This window comes from Calliopsis andreniformis, chromosome 10, assembly GCF_051401765.1.
Source record: "Calliopsis andreniformis isolate RMS-2024a chromosome 10, iyCalAndr_principal, whole genome shotgun sequence".
In the NCBI taxonomy this organism is placed as follows: Eukaryota; Metazoa; Arthropoda; class Insecta; order Hymenoptera; family Andrenidae; genus Calliopsis; species Calliopsis andreniformis.
Window position 1 is genome coordinate 5,972,780 of NC_135071.1, and position 24,636 is coordinate 5,997,415.

At 28.8% G+C, this 24,636-nt stretch overlaps 1 protein-coding gene across 9 annotated transcripts in view; it reads left to right on the plus strand.

Moving 5' to 3' along the window:
• The first annotated feature begins 1,865 nt into the window (after window positions 1–1,865).
• Window positions 1,866–24,636, plus strand: part of Tomosyn (syntaxin-binding protein tomosyn) — a 144,105-nt gene continuing 121,334 nt past the window's right edge. For all 9 annotated transcript variants that reach the window (XR_013002763.1, XM_076386496.1, XM_076386498.1 and 6 more), the window contains exon 1: window positions 1,866–2,437. Coding sequence is in view for 8 of the 9 variants with exons in the window: in XM_076386496.1 (XP_076242611.1) it covers window positions 2,318–2,437 (120 nt within the window). In the remaining variant the exon portion in view is untranslated. The remainder of the gene's footprint in view (window positions 2,438–24,636) is intronic.

The following is a 24,636-nucleotide window of genomic DNA, read 5'->3' on the forward strand; positions in this document are numbered from 1 at the left end:
TAAACGAGATATTAATAGCCAAGGATATTAATGATTGGTTCAATTGTAATTGGCAGTTGGTCAATATAGCAAATTACTTTTTATTTATTATTCACATTAGAGTAGGCAATTAATAATTATAATGTAATTGTAAAATTACATTTTTATATACAAATTCTTAAATTAAATACCTATTTTTCAAATGTATTTTCAAAATTTAAACTCTCATACTTTTAAATAGCGAAGCTAATGTATATTTATACATTTGTATAATTTATTATTTTTATGGAATAGAATAGTATAATAATGTGATTCTTTTTAATAATAGAAATGGAGAAAGTTTTATTTCTTTTTGTAGTATACGCATGTATATTAAATTAAATTATCTTTGAAGTTTACTGTGCAAATATTATGTATAGTTAACGAAAACAGAATTTCTGTTGCAGAAAAGAAACAATGATAAATAAGGTCTTTATAAAATATTTATTGTATGTTATTATTTACAATCCAGCATGAAATTTTTCACAGTTTATATGAACAATATTTTGACGCAAAGTTTTCCTGGTTATTCTATATTTCAAATAAAAATGTGTCAAATAGAAAACATTAATGTTTTTATACATACTGTATGATAACATTTGTCAGCTGATATACTGGGATTTAAAATTTATCTCAATAAATGTTTTCTGTTATTTATATTGTTGTATTATGTGCTGATCCATGGCATCCAGCACACACTAAAAATACTCTGAATTGCACTTTAAAGAGCCTAAGAAGATTAGATACATATATAAGTTTTATGTGATCATAAAATGAAAATCACAAATAAAGTTGAAGAACATCAGTTTAATAGATTTTATTAAAGGATTTATTAAAGGATAAATATATATATATATATATATATATATATATATATCCTACTATCTATATTTGTACACTACGTATACTATGTGTACTATACATGTAGATACTTTCTTATAGAAGAAACTTAGACATAAATTAGTCAGAGAAAAAACGTACCTCGATATAAAGATTAATTTGAAGTTTCATATAGAAATTTTAAAGAGTATTTTAATAATAATACGTGCAATGAATCTAAAAGATTGTTTTCTTACAAAAAAAATACAATAATAAAAATAAATTATATTACTAAAGATATTTTAAGTTAGAAAAGAAGCCAAAAGGTTTTATAAATTACATCTTTCAAAAAACTTATACCTAAGTTATACCACATAGCTAAAACATGTCATATTTTAATTATATTAAGTCACAGACTTTCATATAATGTACTAGACTACGAACTCCTATCTGTAAGGCGTTTTATTAGACAATTTTTTATTTACTAATTGTAAGAATAGAAAATACTCTTTCTATGTATTCTTTATTCTAAGCCTCTGTATAAATTCCCCGGAGAAATATACTAGACTTGACTTCAACTGAAAACAAAAAAATATCCCTAAATTAATTTTACAATTCCTATCGTCCACGTCCTAAGTGTGACGACACTCGACACTTTACGGATGTGAAGTTGGTTATGGATTGAAGTAGCAGTGTCATATTTAAACTTGAAGCGTAATTGTTTTGTTAATAACAAAAAGAAAAAAATAGTAAGGATTTGAAGAAGAAAGGTCGAGAGATATTATAATACACTTATTTATTGACTTGTAATGTTTAATTTACAATTATATAAGAATTTTAAATACATTTGTTTTATTAAAGAAGAAACTTCAGTATTACAAATTTTTATTGCAGCCCAAAATTCCCTAACGGTTCTCCAAACAAGAAATCATCATAAAAACGTGCCATAAGGGTCTAACCACGATTGCGCACAAACTCACTTCGCGGTAGTGAAAGAGTCCACATGAGCTTGTTGCCAGTTATTGATCCTGACACGGTTAAACAACACTGCATTGCTGTCGCCACGAAAACAATTCCGATCACGCATTTGCAAAAACGCGTCGACAAACGGTCCCTTTAACACGCCACGCCCCCAAATACCAAAACGATCGCGGTTATCGAAACGTGTTGTGCCTTTTCAACGTCATTATTATCCTGTCAAAATGTAGAGGAGTTTCCTTAAGTCCGAGATGTAGACAAGTGACATTTGCTACTGATATGCAGAGATGTCATCGTATCCCGCGAAAGGAAGAAAGAAATCAAAATAAATCGTAGATAAATATAATTAATAGGTAGAAGTGACATTTCTTCCTTTTGAAGAATTTCTATTAATTTCGTTGAAACGTTCGCGAAGTTCGGTACTTTGGGACATTGGAAAGGCTCAAATTCGTGTTGCTGCTGCACATGTGATCCCCTAGGTGCAATCTGAAATCCTTCAGTGATGAAGAAGTTCACGATCAAAGGTGTCCTCGACGGGTTCCGTTCCTCGGTGCCTCAGCCAGTCAAACACGACCAAGAGATTTTGGAGAACCTACGGCCTGAACACTTTCAAGTGAAGAAGGTCAGTAATTATTTCTTTATTTTTTCTATTCTGATAACATGTAAGTAGGAGGAATTCCAGTTGTCTTTTACTGTCTCCGGAAAATTGTATGTCAGCGAAGATCGCGCTGAGGTTGTCACAGCCTATGATATCATTTGTTGTAACGTGTACACACATATATACAATATGTTGCGAAAATGTGACGTTAAAACTACCTTTTTTTTAAATAGCGATACAATGACATGAGACAATGTAAAGATAAAAATACTTAAAAAAGGCATTTTTTAGTACAATTTCCATGATCTATTTTTAGCAATAATCAAAATAATGCATTATTCACTCTTGGAGTATTATAATTAAACTGAAATATTTGTTTATTACATTGAAACAGATGGCAAATAAATGAAATTTATTATTTAAAAAAATGCTGTTATTAGGGATAGTTTATACTTACACAATGGGCCAAAGGGAAATTGCAAGTTGACCTCAAAAAGCAGTGAAGAGATTCAATTTTATTTTAAAATTAAATGGCCTTGAAGGACCAATCTTCTAATGTGCAATTTTTGTGGAACTCCTAATGTGAAAAAATTGAGTGTCCTGGTTTTCTTTAAATAGAATGTGGTATTAATTTTTTTTATTATTCGGGTGGTTTTCATCAAAATGAGTGATATTTGCTCAAATTAATTTTGGTATGTTGCATAGTTAATGAATTAAAAAATGTAGAAAATAGATATTCTCTGAATTCCCTGATTTTGTTCAAATAGAAGGTAATATCAATTTTTTTGTCATTTAAGTGACTTTCATCAAACTGAATAATATTCATTTGAATTATTTTTTGATATTCTATATAGATAGAAAGTCAAAATATGTGGAGTTGAAAAGGGAAAAGATATCAAAATAATCATAATTCTCTAGACATTTTATTATTATATGATCAAAATTAAGGTTTTGGTCTTCTGAATATTTATTATATCTTTTGTAAATACTCTGTGAAACATTTGATAACATTAATGGAGCAAATAGTTACAGCATGTATTCTTGTTTTTGTATTTGGTATAGGAGTTGATATAATGTTCCAAGGAATCATCATTTCATTATCACGTACATAGTTAGAAGTATATTTTTGCGAATCATATTGAAATATTCTTTTACTTACACTTGTTCTTAGACAATATGTTCTTTATTCAGAAAGAATGAAAAAGTATGGTTCAAGTAAAAATAGTATTCAATTTGATAACAGCTATTCGAATGACAAAAAGTTAATACCACTTAACATTAAAAAAAACTACAAGGAGGCTCTCTTTTTCTTTCTAGTACATGCCTCTCAAAAAATGTATTGCTTGCTAAAAGATTAGAATCTTGAATTATTTAATTAAGCAAAAAAAGTTAGTAATTTTGTTGATTTCTGAGAAAATAGTTTGTAACTCTTTATTTAAGTCACTCTGTACAGTTTAAAATAATTGCCTAGGAGGTTTTTTGATGGGTTTAGAGTATAATGAGCAGCATTAATTTTTTATTAACCTAATTATAATGAATTTGTTAGTTACCCTACAGGTAGATTATATAGATAACACAATGAAATATAAGTTTTAGTGATTTATGAATAATACAGAATGAAGATAAAATTAATTTATTCACAGCACCCTTATTTATATGTACTGTAAGATCAATTTAAATAAAATTCCTGAAATTTAATATTAAAGTATTTGAGTCGCGTCAGTTAAATAAAAGCTTCGTATAAAATATAAAATATTTCGATATTACGTATTTGTTATTAATTGTACTGATGTCGTATTCATTGTTAATTAATATTTGAATAATATAGATTTCTTCCATGGTTCTATGTTAATGTTTAGGAATCATGTGAACAAAACAATATCTCAATTTAGGAATATAATTTTTATTTCGACTTTTATCAGTACATTATTGTAATTTGATTTATTTGTACATACGAGATTTTACCCCGTTAATAATAATAATAATAATTTGTGAGCTTTAAAACAGGTTTTCTAAATACAGTGTTTCTTCGTTAACGAGCTTTTATGCTCGATACCGTATTCACTAAAGCTTGAAATTGTTTACAGCTAGAGATTTTGTTTGCATGTTTTTTAACTCATATTTTTGATAATGTCAAACTGAGTTACTATGAGGATGAGTTGATCTCATTGTAAGGTACATATTTTTCGCTATAAGCTGGTTAATAAGCCATGTGGTTATATCGAGGGAGTACTGTGTTATGCAGCTCTGAAATGTACTTATAGATATTTGTTGTTTCAGTAATGGTAGCCGATATTAGCAAAAATAGCATTCGAAACAAAAGTATTGTATATTGAGTGAGAAAAAAATAACGATTTTTATTTTCTAAAAATTGCCGATTTGTAGGAGTACTGTAGTTATTAGGTCATCCTAGAAATAATGCTTCCCGTGTCATATTTTAAGAAAGGAGTTAAAATCTTATTTACTAAATGAAGCAGTGTAAGAAATAACAATTTGCAGTGATTAAATTTATCAGTCATTGATTGTCTCAGAAATGATTGTCTCATTTTCTGTGACAGTGCGTACGGGATGACCTACTGTGACTTAAACTAGCGACATATGTTGTTTCCTGGAACTGGTTTCGCGGTGTGAGCGATAATCTAAATATTATCGCATTGTGTTTCTTACTAGCATTCGGTATTGCTTATATTTTAGCCCTCGACCCTTTTAGCAGTTTCTGAAATTTTCATTTTTTCGTTAGTGTTCATAAAAAGGTACCGTGATCATTAAGGGAGTTATGTATACGATATTCAAAATAAATAAAAAAAAAAAGTATTTAACTTCTACGCTGTCTACATTGAATAAATATAGAATATACAAAAAGTATTACATTATAAGTCAATATGTTACTATTACTTACAATTACGAATATTAGTTACAAATACTGAAACATTTTGCAAATTGAAGTCATTAAACTGAAAGAATTATATAATTTAATGTAATCAAAACTGAAATAACTATATATATTTTCACGAAAATTGAAGATTTTATTGAATACCATTTTTGTTTAATAACACGTTCTAAACGGTTTAGGATGTTAGAAATTATTTTTTGTAAATAATCAATGCTGGTGAGTATCATTATTGCACTGGATGATTTTTTAAGTTTCTCTTTAGTGTTCATTGTTGTTTTTCGCAAATACGATCTAATTCGTTTCATGTCTTTGCAAAAGAATTATTATTTTAATTTTGGGTCTTAAATTTATAAATTATTCGAATATTTGTGTAATATTAGAATCTGCATCTATGAGTTTTCTGTTAGTATTTGTATAATAGTGTGTAATAAATTAACACTATTTTTTCTTTTAGTGTATCTATTGTATATTATAATGTGGCGCAATGTACATATTTCTGTTGTTCGTTGTACAGTTACTTAAAATGCAGAATGTAACAAAAAAGGGTTCGAAACTTTAAGGGCTTAAAGTGGAAGTAAAAAAAAATGTCTAATCAACAACAATTTGAACGTGTAGGCATTTAAATATTATTGTTTAGTGTGCAATTGGTTGCGTGTGATATAATCGGTTTTTGTCGGACGAGTGGATTGAAAATTTAGTTTTTAATTGGAAATTGATTCGGAACAGTCGTAGTAAATACGTGTAGCGAATAAATATATTTTATATAATTGTTATTTAAACGGACTTCTTCTGAATTATCGGCATCCTACAAACGTTCATATATTTTGAATTTTTGAACTTTATAAAGGATATTAAAAAGAGAGGAGAAAATATCTAATCAACACAAGTCCTAAAAGCAATCCTTTCGATGTGAAATCAATTTTTATTATTCACGAGGATTTGATATCTTTTTATGTACAAACACAGCACAGTTCTTCATATTTTTGTTATACAAGATATTCGATATACGTATCTTCCATCCATTTCAATAAGAAACTCACATTTGCGGATCACGGATACGTATATTCTGAAATATTCCTTCGGTACTTCATATTGCGCGACATAAATTTTCGATATTGTAAAAAGGAAGTTGTTCAGTATTTTTTGTTAACAACCACTGATAAAGTACCAGTCCTTTCGTATAATGGAAAGGGTTTCGAGCCTGATACACGTCGAAGATGATTTAAGGGATGACTGATACCCATAGCCATTGGAGTCCTTCGAATCCTTGTCTTCTTTTCTACTATAATCAGAACACGTTTTTCCTTATCAACGATAAAGACACATTGTGGTCGTCTGGAGTTAGTACAGTATGATGTGAAAAAGTCAAATTTAAACATTGGTAAAGTTTTTGAAATAGTCCAAAAGCTGGCGTGCAGCGATTGGGATGTTTCTCTGCATACAAATGACGTTGACGGGTTAAAGAAGTGTTCCCATTGCTAAGGTCGTGCACAGAATGCATATTTGCTGAATGAATACTGATTATACTGAATAAATAGGAATGAATACTAAAGATTCGTTCTATGTTTTTGTTTATGTAGTAGTCTTTGTTGATATTAATAATAATTTTGTGCTGACAACCGTAGATTGTAAATTCTGTTTACATTTAATGTGTTACAAAAATATTCAATGTGTTCGATTCACTTACGATATTGAATGTTTTTAAATAATAATAGTTGATTTTGCATCAAAGGATTATTTTTAGGAGCCATGTTGATTAGACATTTTTTTCCTTTTTCGGTGTGCATTTTTTAAAATCTGGGATCTCTTTTTAATATTCCACACAGAGCTCAGAAATATAAGTTATACGAACATGCAAATATTAGTGAGCTTTTGACCGAATATATTGAATATTGAAATAAGATAATTATCACAATATAACTTTAGCTAGAATTTGAGCTTCGCCTTTTTTGTTGAGTTTAAAGTAAATGATTAAGTTATTTCTTACAATGATTAAGTTCAGTCTGAAATATTTAGCTATTTCGAATTGATTGGTTCATAAAGTAAATTCGTTTTTCTATGAAATTTTTGAAGTATAATATTTTAAGAGAAAAAGAAGATTTCGTAAAATAATTGTAGTTTATTCATTTATTTAATTAAAATAATGAATTTTTAGTTTTCACATATTCTCAGGAACAGATGATGTGCAAAAAAAATAAATACTCATAAGTTGCAAAATTGTAAAAAAAAGGTATTAAAAAATCGATAGAAATATACAAATAAGGTATAATATCGGGTATATCGTGCAGGTATTTCTTGTTTTATACAATCTTTAAAGGAGTTTATAATGCGAGTATTGTGTTATTACTTCCAAATTATGGTTGACCTTGATAGCGAACGTTATCGGCTTCAATAGTGTTTGAAAGTCTGTGGTTCTAAAATAATCTAAAACAAAATAACATAAAGGCATTCACAGAGCAACACGAATTTTCCGCGGCGACAGCGAATTCTCAACGAATCATTCGTGGCATCTTTTTCGCATCAATATCAATTTGTATGTCTGTTTTCTCGCTGCGGAAAATTTGCGTTGGTTTGAGGGAGCTGTAAACCATATATATTTATTTTTGAGATATTCATATTCGAAATTTTGATCCCCAATTCCGTATTATAGTCTTGCGTTTTATTATTGATTCTTACTTTTTAAGAGAAAGGTTTTTTTAATTGTTTGCAGAAAAATTAAATTGTATCTTGTAGATCTTAACAATGTATAAACTCCACTGTTTTGGAAATGTAACTTACGTCGTTTTGCGGAATAACCACAGACTTTAGTATTAATCAAAATTATCACCGAAGTATGAATATGAATAAATGATTCAATTAGTATTCGTATATTTGGTATAAATAAGAAATATTCAAGTATCTTTATGAATGTTATTATTCGATTAGTTATTAATTCGAATATTGTACGCAATACATACTGTGCGTTGATGATATGTTGGCACTCGGAATGGCACAGGGATGAGAGGGGTATTTAGGGGAGGTTTTGTATGGCACTATTTGTGTTATTTTGCCTTCGAATATATACTTTCTAATCTCATATGTACGCATACGCGCTGGGTTGTTAAATCAAAAGAATGTGCTGACATATCTGATTCAAAAATAGTCGAGTTATAAAGAAAAGATTATATTAGGTCTAATTAAAGTCGAATTTTTTTCAAATAACGTCTTTTCAGTTCTGCGTAATAGAAAATGACTTCAGAAATCAGACCATATTAAAAAGCTACGTAAGAATAAAAGTAAATACGGACGGAAAAACTGTCGCTCCATTAATATAAATCAGTTTACGGTATATTTAATTATGAACCTATAATTTTAGCATTAAATAATTAAACAACAAACTTTATACAGTAAGAGTCTAAATTAAATAGAAATTTTATACAGTATATTTAACTATAGGAGTATAATATTTCGTTATTGTTATGTTAATAACCAATAAATTAAGGATATTAGCCATAAATACCAATTTTAAGACCAGTTTTAAATTTTAGATCTAATAATGAAATTACTTAATGAAAAAAGTCTATTTCTAAATATGGGTAATATGTACATATATTATCCTTATAATAGTATTAATATTATTATTATAATTATTATAATTATATTTATATATAATAATGTATCATAATATTATATAATGTATTTATTGTATATGGTTACAATATACAATATATCTACAAATAGTAAGTATCATATTTAGCAAACGGTTTAATCCAAAACCGTTCCGTAATTGAAATTGATTACAATTTCAGGATTTTACACTATATAAAACATACATTTGGTACAGAGGATGTTCCACGTAACTGAGACAAGCTGTATCTTTAAAATGGTTAATGATATAGGTAAATGAAAATGTTATAAGGCAAAATTAAATGGTACATATTGAATGATGGATACTATGTATGTATTGGTGCATAACAATGCAATTGCAGTTCTTTTTTAAATGGAACTTTATAATTGTGACTCTACTATTGGATTCAGTTTTTAAATCTCTACAAAGAAAGTACTGACAATAAAATACTTATGTTCTAAATGTAATTATTCAAAAGTTATAGATAAAAATTTGTTAAATTATTTCATTGTATCTGCAATTATTATCGAATTAACTTTGTTACGTTAATTAACACTTTTTAAACATTTTTGATATTTCTGACTGAATACATTGACTGATGTCTTATACACTAACAGTAGTATGAGAATACACTTTGTCTTTTAAATATTTTTATAAAAAAATTAAGTGTTAAATCTCGTGATCGCGGTGGCTATAATATTGGACCTCGTGTACCAATCCAACTGTTTTTATACTTTCTATTTTAATATCTAGTGGCAACTCGAGAATTATGTCTTATGAAAGTGTTTTAATCCATTATGGTTGAAAGTTACGTAAATGCAACATTTCGCTTGTTATTTTTTTTTAGTGAATTTACGTTATTCTGTTTTTTCCTGTCATTATTATGAAACAGTATCCCAAAGATTAGCTTAATATTTTTTTGTTACTATTTCTTCTTTTTTGATCTAAATTCTGTAACTTTTTAAACATTAAAAAAGTTGAAGTATTTACAACACTAGAGTACACCAGCTTTTTGTGAGTCATACACTTTTTTATGGAGTTTTTTCTTTTAGTGAGAGTCTATATAGTGTCTGATATAAAATGTTTTTTGTCTCAGCAAAGTAATAAGTATATAAGGTACATAATGTATTGGATGTATATATTTACGTTTTTTAATAACGTTGCGTTGACATAATTTTGAACCTTAATGGGTTAATTTTTGCCGGACAGATAAAGAAATATTTGTATCGCGTAAAAAAATTAATAAATCAAATTGTAAAAAATTGCGATAAGTATGTCAATCCGGTCGAATTATTATCGCATTACTTATCAAATATGCCACACCCTCAACGAAAATGTACAGATATACCGGAATTATATATTTTGCAAACTTCCAACTGTAATAACTTTCGAACTTTTAAGTTTAGGACGTGAGTATTATAGTACCTTTTTGTAGAAATTAAAAAACTGAATGGAATAGTGGAGTAAAAATTAAAAAGCTGAATGGAATAGTGGAGTAAAAATTATAAAGCTTCACTTAAAAAAAGAGGCGCAATAGTAATTTTTATATACACCAGTACATAAAAAAATATAAAATTATATTTATATTGTCTATTATTCGATACCATTTAATTTTGTCTTATGATATTTTTATTTATTTTTAACCGGTTTAAAAATATAGATTGTTCCAGTTTCGTGGGACAATAAAGAGTTCAAATTTATTAATAGAAAAAATGTTTTCGATACGTATCGCTATAAAATTTGTAGAAACTTCATGTTTCATTAAATTATTCATTAATTTCCAAAATATCATCATTGTGATAGTGTCAGATTTTCAGTATTGCTTCTATTTTACACAGAATGAATTCACAGACAGTAAGAGCAGCATTATGATAGGTAATGCATTGACATATCTGACTTTGCTCAGGCGAGGTGATCGATACTGGTTTACAATTAGAAATGGAGAAATGAGTTCCATTTACACACTTTCAAAAAGTATTTATAAAAACTTTATACATTTCCTTTGCAGTGAGTTCATAACAAATGTGATTATACATTTTAATAAATGTTCGAAATAAGTTTTCTGTAAGCAAAGTTAAAATATGAAAATATCTTTCATGAAGGGAAGAAGAATTTAGATATTGATCAAAATAGTTGCGTAATAAATATTTACACAGTTCTAATTTTTAGTTCTGTTGAAAAAAGGAGAATGATTGTAACACTAAAAATGGTAAAAATCTATTTATTAATAGTATCTCCTGCTTAATAAAAAGCATCAGACATGGTGACATTTTGAAAAAACTTCATTGAAAAATATAAAACTCAGTATTTTCATTAATGGCCTATTTTTGCAGTTTTTGTGACTTTAGTGAAAATCTTTTTGAGATTTGATCTGAGTAAAATATTACCTTGATACAAGCTCCCGATTTGGAATCAGAAGTTTGAAGAACGTATTTGGGCAATTTTTGTTAACAATAAGATCAGTTTACGCACTAGCAACTTGTATGCGTTTGTCAACGGACTAAGTAAACTGAAGAATAGTTCTAAAATAACATGAATCCCATCAAGTTTGTATTGAGACACTGTACCTATCAGTGTGTCAAAAAAAGGGCTGGAAGTAACTGATCTCTTGCGATAATTCCTAAAAAAGCAGAAGTGTCGTGGCAAACTAATTTTTAGGTGCCACAAAGGTATAAGGATCTAACACAGAAAAATAACCAGGGAGAAGTATAAACTAGTTTATATAAAAACTAGCTGTAGACACTAGTATAGTGAAAATGATCATCACCTTAACTTGCGTAAACAAACAGAACTCAAGTATGCAATTTTGTCGTAATTATCGTATTCAAGGATTATTATTTTCTGATTTGTTTTAAAAATTTTTAAACGAACTTGCGATATATTTTTTCAATACATTTTTTTCAACTGAAATTTAGAAAATCTGTTTATGGAGCTAAATGTATCATTCAAAAGTATATACATTAGCAATTTGAACAGTTCGCAATATACAAAATAATCCCTGAGATATTGTGGAAAATATTTTTCATCCTCAACTGTAAGGGATAATTTCATCCCGTAGACACGAACTTTTGCCGATAAAAAAAGTGTTCAGTATTTTTGGTAATTTTACTTGCAATGCTTTATCATAACCTAACAGTTTAGTGGTGTTGCTTGTTAGTTCTATAAAAATGTGAAAAATGAGAAAGTGCATAACTCACACTCTCAACAGATAATCAATCTCACGTATTCTTTTTTAGATGATGAAGAACATTGAAACTATTCAATTTAAATTAAGTGAATATGAACTGTTGATGCAGATGACCTGTTGATCATATCTGCGAGAAATAACTCACCCCTTTCCAGTTAATCTGCTATTCTGTCGAACCCTAATACTGTCAGTACGCTTTTTATTTAAAGAACTCAAAATAAGAAATTATTAAATATGACAGCATTAAATTAGTCTAAAATTGTTATTTAGTGCCTTAAACATGTATATACATGTCATACTTATACACAGTTCTGAAACGGTGAGCAATTTCTATCTTTATATTTAACTTACATTTTCACTTCCAGAATTCATGTAAAACATGAAATTCGAATTTTGTTCCTGATTTTCTGAATTGAGGACATTCTGCAAGGTATTTTACAATGTACTGATTCGAAGGAACAAATCAAATGTTAGAGTTCAGTGGCTACATGTCTTGAAGACAGTAGTACGGAAATACCGGAAATTGACCAGGGAGTATCTTTAGAAAGTTGAAATCAAACGTAGATACTAAAGCAAGCGGTATTCATACGTTTCGTATTGTTGTATTTTAACCTACTTCTCTGTTCCGCTGAAATGGAACGAGAGCAGTTTTCACGACCAGCGGGAAAGCAGTAGTGCTGCATCAAAATCGATTTTAACTGTATCTGTCTTTCAAGGTGTTAAATCAATTCTTACCCTATTTCATTTCAGATTTTTTATTTCTACACATCTACTGAATAGTGTGTACTCTATGTATACTTCCATATTACATTTTTAATGCATTTACAATGTAATAATAATAATGATGATGATGAAGATTATACAAGTAGTGAAAATTTTCTAAAAAATTAGTAGGTTCCTTAAGTAAATTTATACTTTTCTGCGTTATATAATTATTAATACTCAGAACGTAATAATAATATTTTATGCATTTCTATAACTAAAGAAAAACTTCGTTTTGAAAATGTGAAAAAAATCAAATTTTGGACACTTTTAAAGTTCATAGTTGCGAAAATATTATAATAAAACTGTAAAATCAGTACAACGAATTAAAACATATCTTTCTGTATATAAAACTCCAAAGTCATTCCTTAATATTATATTTTGTATATTTTTAACTTCTGATCTTAAAATTTCCTAGCTATCTTTACTTATTTGATATTAAAATTAAAATTAGAATATCTGTCTTAATTTTTTGGTTCTCATTTAAAGAAAGATATTTCCTTATAATTCTTGCTAGTTTCAACTTAAAACTGACACTATTTTGTAAATTTCCAACCCTGTGACTTTATTCTGGTCTAAACTGTAATCAGATTCGTATGAAATTATATCTTATTTGCAATCTTACGACAAACAGTGCTTTGAATTATGTAATACCACCTGCAAAGATAAAATTTTCCTGAGTTTGTATTTGCCATTGCTTAAAGAAGGTAGATATTACTTGCCTTAATAAAAAAAAATATTTTGATATTTTTCTGTATGGAATATCTAAATATAAAATTAAGAAACTGTATGCTATTTAATTTCTGTCCCCTAAATTTTATTTCTGTAAATGGTCATGTACAAATTCTCAACGAATTAGTGGTACAACTTGAAAAAGAGTTGTTGATTTATTTACAAAAAAAGAGAAAATGATTCAGAAACACAGAGGAATATTTTTTCATACTAAGCCCTGTTTTTGAATAAATCAATGTTGAGGATTCCTCGAGTACACGTGCACTTACACATGACCTCACTTACGCCCTCGTCTAACAGATAACACTGCAGTGCCTATATATATTGCTGTTCGGTTGTATTACATTCGATAATAAAAAGTAGACAATGCAAAATGAACAAACTTTACTCAACAATATTTTTTACCAATTTAAAAACTGTTCGAAGTGACTAAAATTTCACTTTTCTGAATGTATTCTAGTGTATTTGACATTTTCAAAGATTCTAATGCAAACAAATTTATATGTTGGATACAATAAAGGTTTCAGTAGCAAAATTGATTTTTGAGAAAAGTGACTTCAAATAATTTTGTAACTATCTATGTATTTAAAAATTTGATATTTTTTATGTGTACTTTTATTATAATATGATATAACGTATCATATCTTCTTATAACAATAATAATGTGTATTTATACATATAATAGAACATAAATTATGTAATATATGAATTAGTAAAAATAGTTTGAGTTATGGTTATTTAACGCCCTTTTTACATAAAATATAGAATATTAAAACATTTTCTTTACTTAATATTTATATGATATTTAAAAATATAATTTTGTACATAATACTCAGAAAAATACAATCTGTGTGATGAAAGCAAATGAAAAAATACTATTTTTCAATTTTAATACATTCTGCACTTTTGATGATATCTTCAATGCCAATTTCTCACGGCTCCGTCAATTTGAAAGATAATTAAATTATTTAAAAAAGAATGAAAAATCTATCTATACATTTTACTAAAAAGGGGCCTAAATGTTGTCACGTTGTTCTTGCATGCAGCAATACAATTTTCTTTTAATTCGCTCTCTACTTCCGACTGTAATATGGTACACGAGAAGCTTAACATGACTTTACAAGTAAAAAATTCATGAGTGTTAATTGCCACTCAATAGTGATATTGGTTGTTCAAAACTTCTCTGACATTTTTGGAGAAACATGATGCCATCCATCTGTTTCAGAAATGAAATTTTTTTGAACTTCGAGCAATCCATTTTCTAATTATTATGGAAATTTATTACATAAGAAATGTAGATGTGGCAGCATTACCCTTAGAGGAAAACGTATTATAGTAGAACTTCGATTAACCGAACCTTGTGTTATGAGTCCAGGGCTGATTTGTTATAGATCTGTTAATAGTTGGCTATTATAGATTTATAGTTATGCTATTATAGATTTATAGTTATAGATTTGTTAATAGTTGGCTGTGAAGTCAAGAATCGACAATTGGTAAAATTGGTTCATAATAGATGGGAGCCGTTTTGAGAAAACGAGAGTTCTACAGCCATGAGTGACTAAGGGTAGTTAGTTTGGCCTCGTAGTTATTATTATTACTATTCAATGCACTTTAAACGGTACAGTGTATTGTTGTGAATTCTTTAATATTGTGACTGAAAATCGAATGTTCAGTAGATTTTAACAAAATAGTGTAAACTGGGTATAAATTGGCAGGTTTTTGTAGATAATATTTTATTATCCTATAATACAAAAGCTGGAGCGCTTATGTTTGCTTTAGATATTCAATTACAACATTATATTTTTGAATATTTTACTACGAGTATGATGATGTATGGAATTATATTCTTACTCTTTTTAAAGATACATTAATTAACTGCCAATATTACCCTGTGACCAGGATAGTAATATTTACACATCATATGTGTAAATAATATTAATAATTAAAATCGTAACCAATCTGATAAGGGGACATCGCAAGGTGTAAATCTCTAATTTTTACGAAACTTGGCGGGATTGTAGAATAGCCGAAAATATTCAACACGTATTTTTTTATCGGCTCTAATTCATGTTAAGGTGGTGAAAACCACCACCAGTTAGGGTTGGAAAACATATTTCGTCTTAATGTCTCGCAAGCTATTGTATGTAGCAAAATGGTGTAAATGGGGTGATTGCGTATTTTTGAACGACGAATCCACCTATGTAAACAGTTTTTGAAAATATCAAAAGAAAATATCATTGTTTACTAAATGTATGAATAATAACATCGCTAATGAATACTCGCAACGTCTCGTACTCGTTGCAAACAGTAGGAGAAGTTCAGTGTCAGTGAGACTTGCACAGATGAAAATGCAGCAGGTATAGATGGTTTATAATTTGTAATTATTGTTTATTCAATAATTGTTATTTATTTTATGCAAATATCTGGAATTTCTTCAGAAAATGTAGTTTAATTGAACAAATTTACAAAAAAACTCTAATAGTCGATTGCGAATTGATAGTGACTCATAATTTGCAGGTCTTCAGTTAAAATATCGCGGAAGGTTTTTACTTTTTTTTTCAATTTTTATTTTAAATAATTTTAATTTTAGTATACCTTTTCATAGATTAGTATTGTTTTGTAATAAAAATTACAAATCTTGTCTAAAAAATGTTTCGAACTCTTTTGTATTTTGAACACAGAATCATCCGATCATCCGATGAGGAGATAAAATCACGAATGGAAGGATATTTTTTAATTTTTAATAATTGAACAATTATATTGTAAGTTGAACTATGTGTTGTCTACGTTTAAGAAAATATGGTAACTCTGAAATAATTCTGAAGATGGCGCTGTTTTTGTTGTGAGATGTATCTTCGGTGGTATCTTCGCTGTAGAAGCTGGAACGAATCAAACACATTAATATCATTCTACATAATTACTACAAAAATGAAACCTCTGGAGAAAATGAGAAAAGTTTTTATTACAAAACAATTTTAATCTGTGAAAAGGTTTATGAAAATTAGAATTACTTAAAATAAAAATTAAAAAAAAAAAAAAAATAAAAACCCATCCAGAGATTCGAGCCCGCAACCTGCAGATTATGAGAGTCAGTACCTTTTCTTCGGATCTTTATTATTAACTACAATTATTAACTACTTGTATGTCTTAATCTAGTTAAGTTATACAGTCTCTTACATTTACGCTTTCTTTGAAGATCTTTGTCTCGCATTATGGCTTTACCCTCTATTTAGCTTATGAGTAGTACAAAGGTAATGGAAATATGGAATAACTCAGTAGTTCATTCCCTATTTATGATCACATTTTGATAGTATTTGACTTTACTTAAGCAAAAAGTAGAATAAAAACTTGTTTTTATTATCACAATATTTTCGTGTTTGCATTATAATCTTTTTATATTACTATTTTGTACTCATATCCTTATTTTACTGGTCCTATTACTTATTCCTACCGCATGGTACATACCTCTCTCTCGCATACAGCTATATGTAAGTAAGAAATTTTTAATGTGGTAGTTTATGCTTAATCTTAAACGGTATGTTATTATGTTTAATATCCCCTACATTGCCGAATCACTTTTATAATAACGTTTTATCTTTTCCTGGTGTTGGAATAGGTACGACATTTGCCTTATTCTAACACTTAGGAAAATAATATGTTTAATCATCGCGGTTATTATATAGTATGATTGAACTATGGCTTTTTTAAGGGTTTTTATTATTATATTCTAAATTCCATGTATCCCTGGCGCTTTATGTGCATTTGATGTTTTGATTATGCTAATTATCTATTTTGGTGGTGTACAAAAATGTTCCTGGTTATATGTTTCTGTTTGATTCTCAATGTTTTGCAAAAATTTTTGTACAGTATGAACTATATTATTTTGTTATTGATATTTTGTTGATTATTTCTTGTTAAGCATAGTAAGGATTCATATAGTGATTTTAAGGTCTTGGCCATTTTCTATAGACTTTTATCCAATGGGTTAATTTTAGATCATTTCTGGGTCCAATGTTCGTTTCTAAACGTCCTTATTGTGTTCCTTACTTCTTTTATGATTTCTATAAATAATTGTTTGTACTCTGGTCTTCCTATTCTTCGGCACTTTTTCTTTAGGCTATTTCTTTCTTTGATTAGATTTATTATATTCTCAGAGAGGTAAGTTTCTTGAGTTTCTACTATTTTTGTTTTGACTGTTTTATCTCTTGTTTTTTGTATTGTTTCTTTCAATTTTTCAGTTTCCAGTTCTATTTCTTGTTTACTATATATCCTGTTTTTAATGGTAATATTTCTATCTAAAATTTTCTTGAATTTTTTCCAGTCTACAGTTTTATAATCAAAGATACGTTTTTCCATGATATTCTTATGCTCATTTCTTATTATGAATATTATTGGTAAGTGATCAGAGTCCAATTCGTTTAGTGTACATGGTTGTGTTCTATTTGCAATTTGTTTGTTTAATATGATATCTATTGTTGTGAGTGTCCCACCATTATAGGGTATATGTGCTGCATTTTCTGTGTGTAATAATGTTACAGTGTTCTGTTGTACATAACTATTTAATGTTGTGCCATTTCTATTATTTTTGTGACAGTTTCAGTTGATATGTCTGGCATGTAGATCACCAACTATTAGTATTTTATGTAATATTTGCATTAAAACTTTTAAGTCTTCATTACTAAATAGGTTCAAAGGTCTGTTATAAGATGCAGTAATATGTACATTACTCTTAAGCCTAATGCAAATATATTCTATGTCAGTGTCTACTGATATGTACTCTTTCGACAGGAATTCCATGTTTAATAATGATTGCTATTTTCCATTTCGCAATTATATCCCTTTATTTTTAATGCTTCATTGTCTTTTAATTTTGTTTCATTCACTAATAATATATCTATCTTATTTCTATGTAGGAAGTTCGTCACTTCTGTTGTTTTGCCTTTAATGCTATTTACATTCCTGAGTCAGTACCAATTCGCATTCGGCTATCGGACTTTCTTCTAAAGTTCGATTAAACCACATTTTCTGGAGAAATTCCAGTTGTTTGCATGTAGTAAATAATAATTATTGACGGAAAATATTCTATAAACCATCTTTACTTGCTATTATTATATTATGTTATTATTTATATATCTAGTAAATAATAACACAACATGTATCATAATGTAATGACGAAAACATTAGAAGGATGTATGTTTTTCTTAAAATCACTTGTTTCAGGGCTCGATTTCACACAAAAAGTCTAGTTAGGAATGTTATTATTTCGTTTCTAACATAAAAATTAAAAATTTTATTTTACCGTATTTTGTTTTAGTTTATAGTATTCGCATACAAATTTGTGAAACGATCAATCAACATTTAGTCAGTGAAAACAACGAAAATATACTATTTTTTAATATATTTTTTAAACAAATTGATATTTTTAAAAGTAGTTCACACAGGTGGATTCATCGTTGAAAAAAAACGTAAACGCCCTATATATAACATTTTTCTAGATACAATAGTTTTATAGATATTAAGCGAAATATGTTTTCCACCCCAAACATTGAGGGTGGTTTTTACTCCTCGAAACATGAATTAGAGTCGACAAAACAAATGGAGTGGCTGAATATTTTCAGCTACTCTACAATCCTGCCAAGTTTCATCAAAATCAAAGATTTACATTTCGTGATGTTCCTTCATGAAATTACAGTGGTACTTAAATTTCATTTTTTTTTTAAATACCTAATCCATTAATATTTCTCATTTACTATTTTTTTCAGTCTATTTTAACGATTGATTTACTTTTGATTTGATTATTTTATTAATGTAATGAAGGATATAAAATGGCTAATTAATTAGAAATTACTTTTTTATTTATTTATTTACATTTTATTTAACAGAATTCGATTGTTTTCTTAACAAACTGGATATCCAACCATGTCTATCTAATCTCAAATTCAAATCTTTAAATCATTAAAATTTCAAATTTTTGAAATTTAAAAAATTTTAAATATTTTAATATACAGGGTATCCTGTTTCAGTAAGTACAGTGGAATATGTTGCAAGGAATTGAAGTTATAGGAAAAATATTCTTATAAAAGTTATTTGGTATAAAGTACTATTTTGCATGGTATTAAATTTCTGTGTGGGTGGAATGGTGGGGGAAATTCCAAAATCAAATTAATTTTTTTAAATGGCTTGCTATACCTTTTTCTTCAGAACATAATAGCGGACATTGAGACAAATCCAAAGAGGTGCTAGATGACATAATTCTGATTTTGATAAAGGTAAGTGCAGACTGACAATGTAAATGATCTACGCACAAGAATTACAATGGCAAGTCGAACAATAATGGAGGTAACTTTAAAGTGTTTTGAAAAACAGTTTGTAAAACGATTACAAATGTGCATACTTAATGGTGATGGATACTTAGAAGGATAAAAAATTATTTAAATGATAAGTGAAAATTAAAATCGATAACCTATGCCATTAGTATTAGTCCTGGATCTGTGTTTATAGCACATAGCTTTATCATAGTCATATCAGAGTCAGCTGCACTGATTCTGCACGACGCTGGTTGTCAGCTGCTGATCACACAGACGATACAGCATGCACACATAAGTTAATAATTTATCTTTATCAAAATCGGAATGATGTTATCTAGCACCTTTTTAGATTAGTCTCAATGTTCGTTATTATGTTATGAAGAAAAAGTATAACATGCCATTTAAAAAAATTAATTTGATTTTGAAATTTCCCCTACTACTCCATCTACATAGAAACTGTTAATACCACACAATATAGCACTTTATACCAAACCTCCTTTTATAAGAATATTCTTTCTATAATTTCAATGCCTTGCGAGATATTCCACTGTAATCACTTAAACAGGACACTCTGTACATACAAATTTTCAAATTTTTGTTTATTCAAATGTACAAATTTTTTAAGCTTTAGATTTTCAAAAATATAAAACTTAAAATCTTCAAATATTCAAATTTATAAATTTTTCAATATTTAAATCTTCAAAAGTTATACATAGTCTCATTAAAAATACGTGAACTTATAACTGCCAATGTACTCTAAGCGAGTATTTAGAAAATGGTCAAGAATATAAGTATAATACTATTCTTAGTAAAACAAGACTTTACAATTGTTAAAATGCGACGACGACTTTCACAGGGCCAATTTAAAAATGTTCATATTTTTGAAAGTTTGTCCATCAAGGGGAAGGATCAAATATATTCTCCTTTTTTTTCAGATTTTTAAAATTGCGCATCATCTTAAACACCTGCATTTGTTTAAAATAATTGCAAAAAATGGTTAAAAAATTTTTTTTTACAAACTTCAATGTTTTCTCTATAAGCACCTTAAAGCTCATCTCCATCCGCTTACTAGTTCAATAGCTATATTTTTTTTTAAAAACGTTAGCACTTCAAACAGCTGTAAAATCGACAATTTTCAAAATTTTTAAAAATCCTTTGGGGTACATTTAGATATCGTTAAAGACTACAATATATTCAAATTTGAGCAATCTACAAAATCTTACTCCAAAACGTGCCCGATTTCGCGTGGAATAACCCTGGTGGGAGTGTTGCTGCGTCTTTAGAGTTGCGGTCTGCTTTCTTGTTTTCGGGTATTTTTTGGTTGGAGGGTACTCATTTAATGATTATATTTTTGTTCATGTTAGTGAGTTCGATGTAAATTGTTAGTGTGTTTTTTATAATTTCGTTTTTTCTTTTTTGAGTGAGTTAGCAGAGCTTGAATAATACTCATGGAGTCTGTGTATGTGAGTCATGGTCTTGGGGTCGTTTTTCGACTCCTTAAAATAATTTTTAAGGCATCGTGGATTGCGTAAGCTTCCCCAGCGAAAGTGGATGTTTGATTGGGTAGGTGTTTTTAATTATCTCGTCTTTTATGACAATGGCGTATCCTACGCCTTGATTGGATTTTGAGGTGTCTGTATGTATTTTATTGTGGCGTGTGTGCGTGGTGTTTGGTTCCACGAATTTTGTCTAATGTTTATGACTACATTTTTGATCTTAAAGTCAGATAGATTTGTGTTTATCAGAAGTGTTTTGATGTTCCATGGGGCTACTTTTTCTTATTTGCGTTCAATAGCAGTTGTTTTTCCCATTGCATGTAGATATTTATTGATTCTAATCCGAAGTGGAGTTGGTAGATTAGGTTTTTTAGAGTATAAATTTTGGTATTTGTTATTGAATATGTAGTTAAAAGTGGGGTTCCTGGGTGTCTTTGACATTTTTAGCGTGTATGTAATGCTTAGTATTTTTCTTCTTTGCTTGAGTGGCATGTCTTTAGCTTTGAACAGGATGCTGTTTGTTGGACAGGTGTGGTATAACTCAGTGGCTAGTCTCAATGCTGTGTTATGTATAGGGTCGAGTATTTTCAAGACGATACGTTTGACTGAGTTATATGTGATTAATCTATAGTCATGTTTAGAGAGAATTAGAGTTCGGTACGGTTTTAGGATAACTTCCTGTTCAGAGCATCTGTTCCCGGTTTTGTGAGGCATTAAACGTTTACATTACGTGCATCGAAAGTTATTTTTTAGACTTTATCTTACGTATCTCAGGTAAATAAATCATTTCGTTCTTCCATATATTTTGTTTCTAATCTTTTGAGCGTAATAAGAAGCTTTTTTATTTAGCAATTTTCTTTTTACATTAATATACTATAATCTAAAATGTTTCCATATATTTGTCGTCCAATTCCAACCATCCAGTTATCATCCAGTATCGACTAACTGACTGTTGACTAGTATTAATACATCAAATTCATTTTATCTGCAAGTTCAATCTATTGGTAATAGAAATTAAATTAAAAAATGATCCTTTCATTTCCGAGAAACGAGATTTTAAAATTGAAGACAAAAAAGAGGAAAAACCGACTATAATAAAATGAAATTTTAACTTCAACAACTTTTATCGACAAACTTGAAGGCAAAAAGAAACTGATAGAAGAAAAAAGGCAAATGCAAATGAAAAAACTGAGATAAAATAACTGAGAAACCTTAAAAACCAAAAGAAGGAAATTAGGGGTAGATATAAATAAAAAAAGAGACGATAATGGAACAAACAGGAGATTAAGTTTTAATAAAAAGAATATTAATTATTTTATTTGTAATGTATATAAAAACAAAGCGTAAATATTATTATAATATTTAAATGTTTTTCTATACATATTATTAATTATTTAGACCTAACAATGCACTAATTAAATAGCTGGTCGGTACTACAGGACTTTGTTTTACGTAGGTCTAGCATAAATAACATTTCCATCAACGAGTTAATGTGAATGCGTTTGATGTATTCATTTCCGTGTATACATGTATGTATTGTTGAATGTATTTAGTATTAATAAACATAACGCATTTCTGTTTAGTTATTATTAAAAATACATTCTTATACTATAGTATTTATATAGGTATTTGTTTAAGTACTTGTTTAAGGTACCTATATAAATACTATAGTATTTATACTATAGGTATTTGTTTATGTACTTGTTTAAGGTACCTATATAAATACTATAAGAGTATATTTTTATTATATCTACTTATGGATTGAGACAAAAAAAAAAACTCTCGTGTAATCTCCCTCGGAGAATCGCGAATTTCTTGTTGATGAACATGGTTACTTGGTCACATTAATTTTGCATAATTGCACGAAGAGAATTATGGGCCGATTTTACTATAGACTTGCGTCGATGTGTTCTACACTCGAAATGAATTAGAAACAAACATTTGTGTTTTTTTTTTTTACTTTTTTAACTGTTATATTATAATGTAATACGGGGAAAGATATTGCTATTGATCAAATTTTGACCTCACTGGTTTCTGGAATTTTTCGACATTTTGAGGCCCGCTGAGCCCAAAAATATCAGAAAACTGAGGATTAAATTCTCTATGTATGTATGGATGTGCGTGCGTGCGTGTTACATGCTGGTGTTTATTTTGCTTTATATCTCTGGATTGAGTTATCGGAATTTCATGAAATGTGGTATGGTGGCTTTCGTATATAGGTCACTGATACTATAAAGTTTCAACAAATTTGGTCAATGAAGGAGGGGGATGATGTGGAGGTATATGGTAGCACATTATAATGTGCGTTGAAGTTACAGACAATTTTAATTCATAAAGTTTTTAGCACACTATTAAATTTTCAACACGACCAACAATTTTGAGTTCTTGTAATGAACTACTTGTCCAGCGTTGGGAAAGTATCGCAACCGCGTTGCCAAATTTTATACTTTCTAGAAAATTGGTCTATAAAAGTTGTAGGAACAGATATGCCCTTTTGTTTCAAACAGTTTTTCTGGGTAACTCGGTTATGCCATACCACCGAATGGACGTCAGCTTTATCTGGGTCTATCCATTTCAGCTCCGAAAGGGGAGTCAGAAGATCACGAAATAGTTTGCACATGTAATACTTGATTAAGTGAACATTATATTAACGAAAAAATTAGAGTAGGATTGAGAATAGAACTTGAACTACAATTTAATTGCTGTTTAAGATTTAGGAGATTGCCCGTTCAAAGGATATTTTATCTTCAAATAACATGGTTTGAAGGCAATTAATCGAAGTTCTACTATTGTCGCCAACGGTATGATTTGCAGTTATGATAGCATAAACATTTATAATTCATCTGCCCTGAAAACTGTGTTCAAATGCACGAGCATTTCTATGTGTTCGGTTGTGGATACTGTGGATATTGATCTCTAGCAAATTTGGCTCTAGTGGTCCATGAAATAATCAAATATAATCACGATCCATCAATGTCTACGTATGACTGATGCGGTAAGTGCGGGATTTGTTCTGAGGTATTTCGAAAATTAAATCCCTAGTAAGTAAAAATACTATGTTGAGAGGCAAATTGTTTATTTCTATTATGCTTATTACAGGGTATTCTTGGATTGTACATTTTATAAAATTTATTCCTTTACATTACTGTAAATCCTATTCTATTACTGTTACCCTTTACACTTAACTCTTTTAGGGGAGGATATTGGTAATTTGAATATCCAGCTTTATGGTACTTAA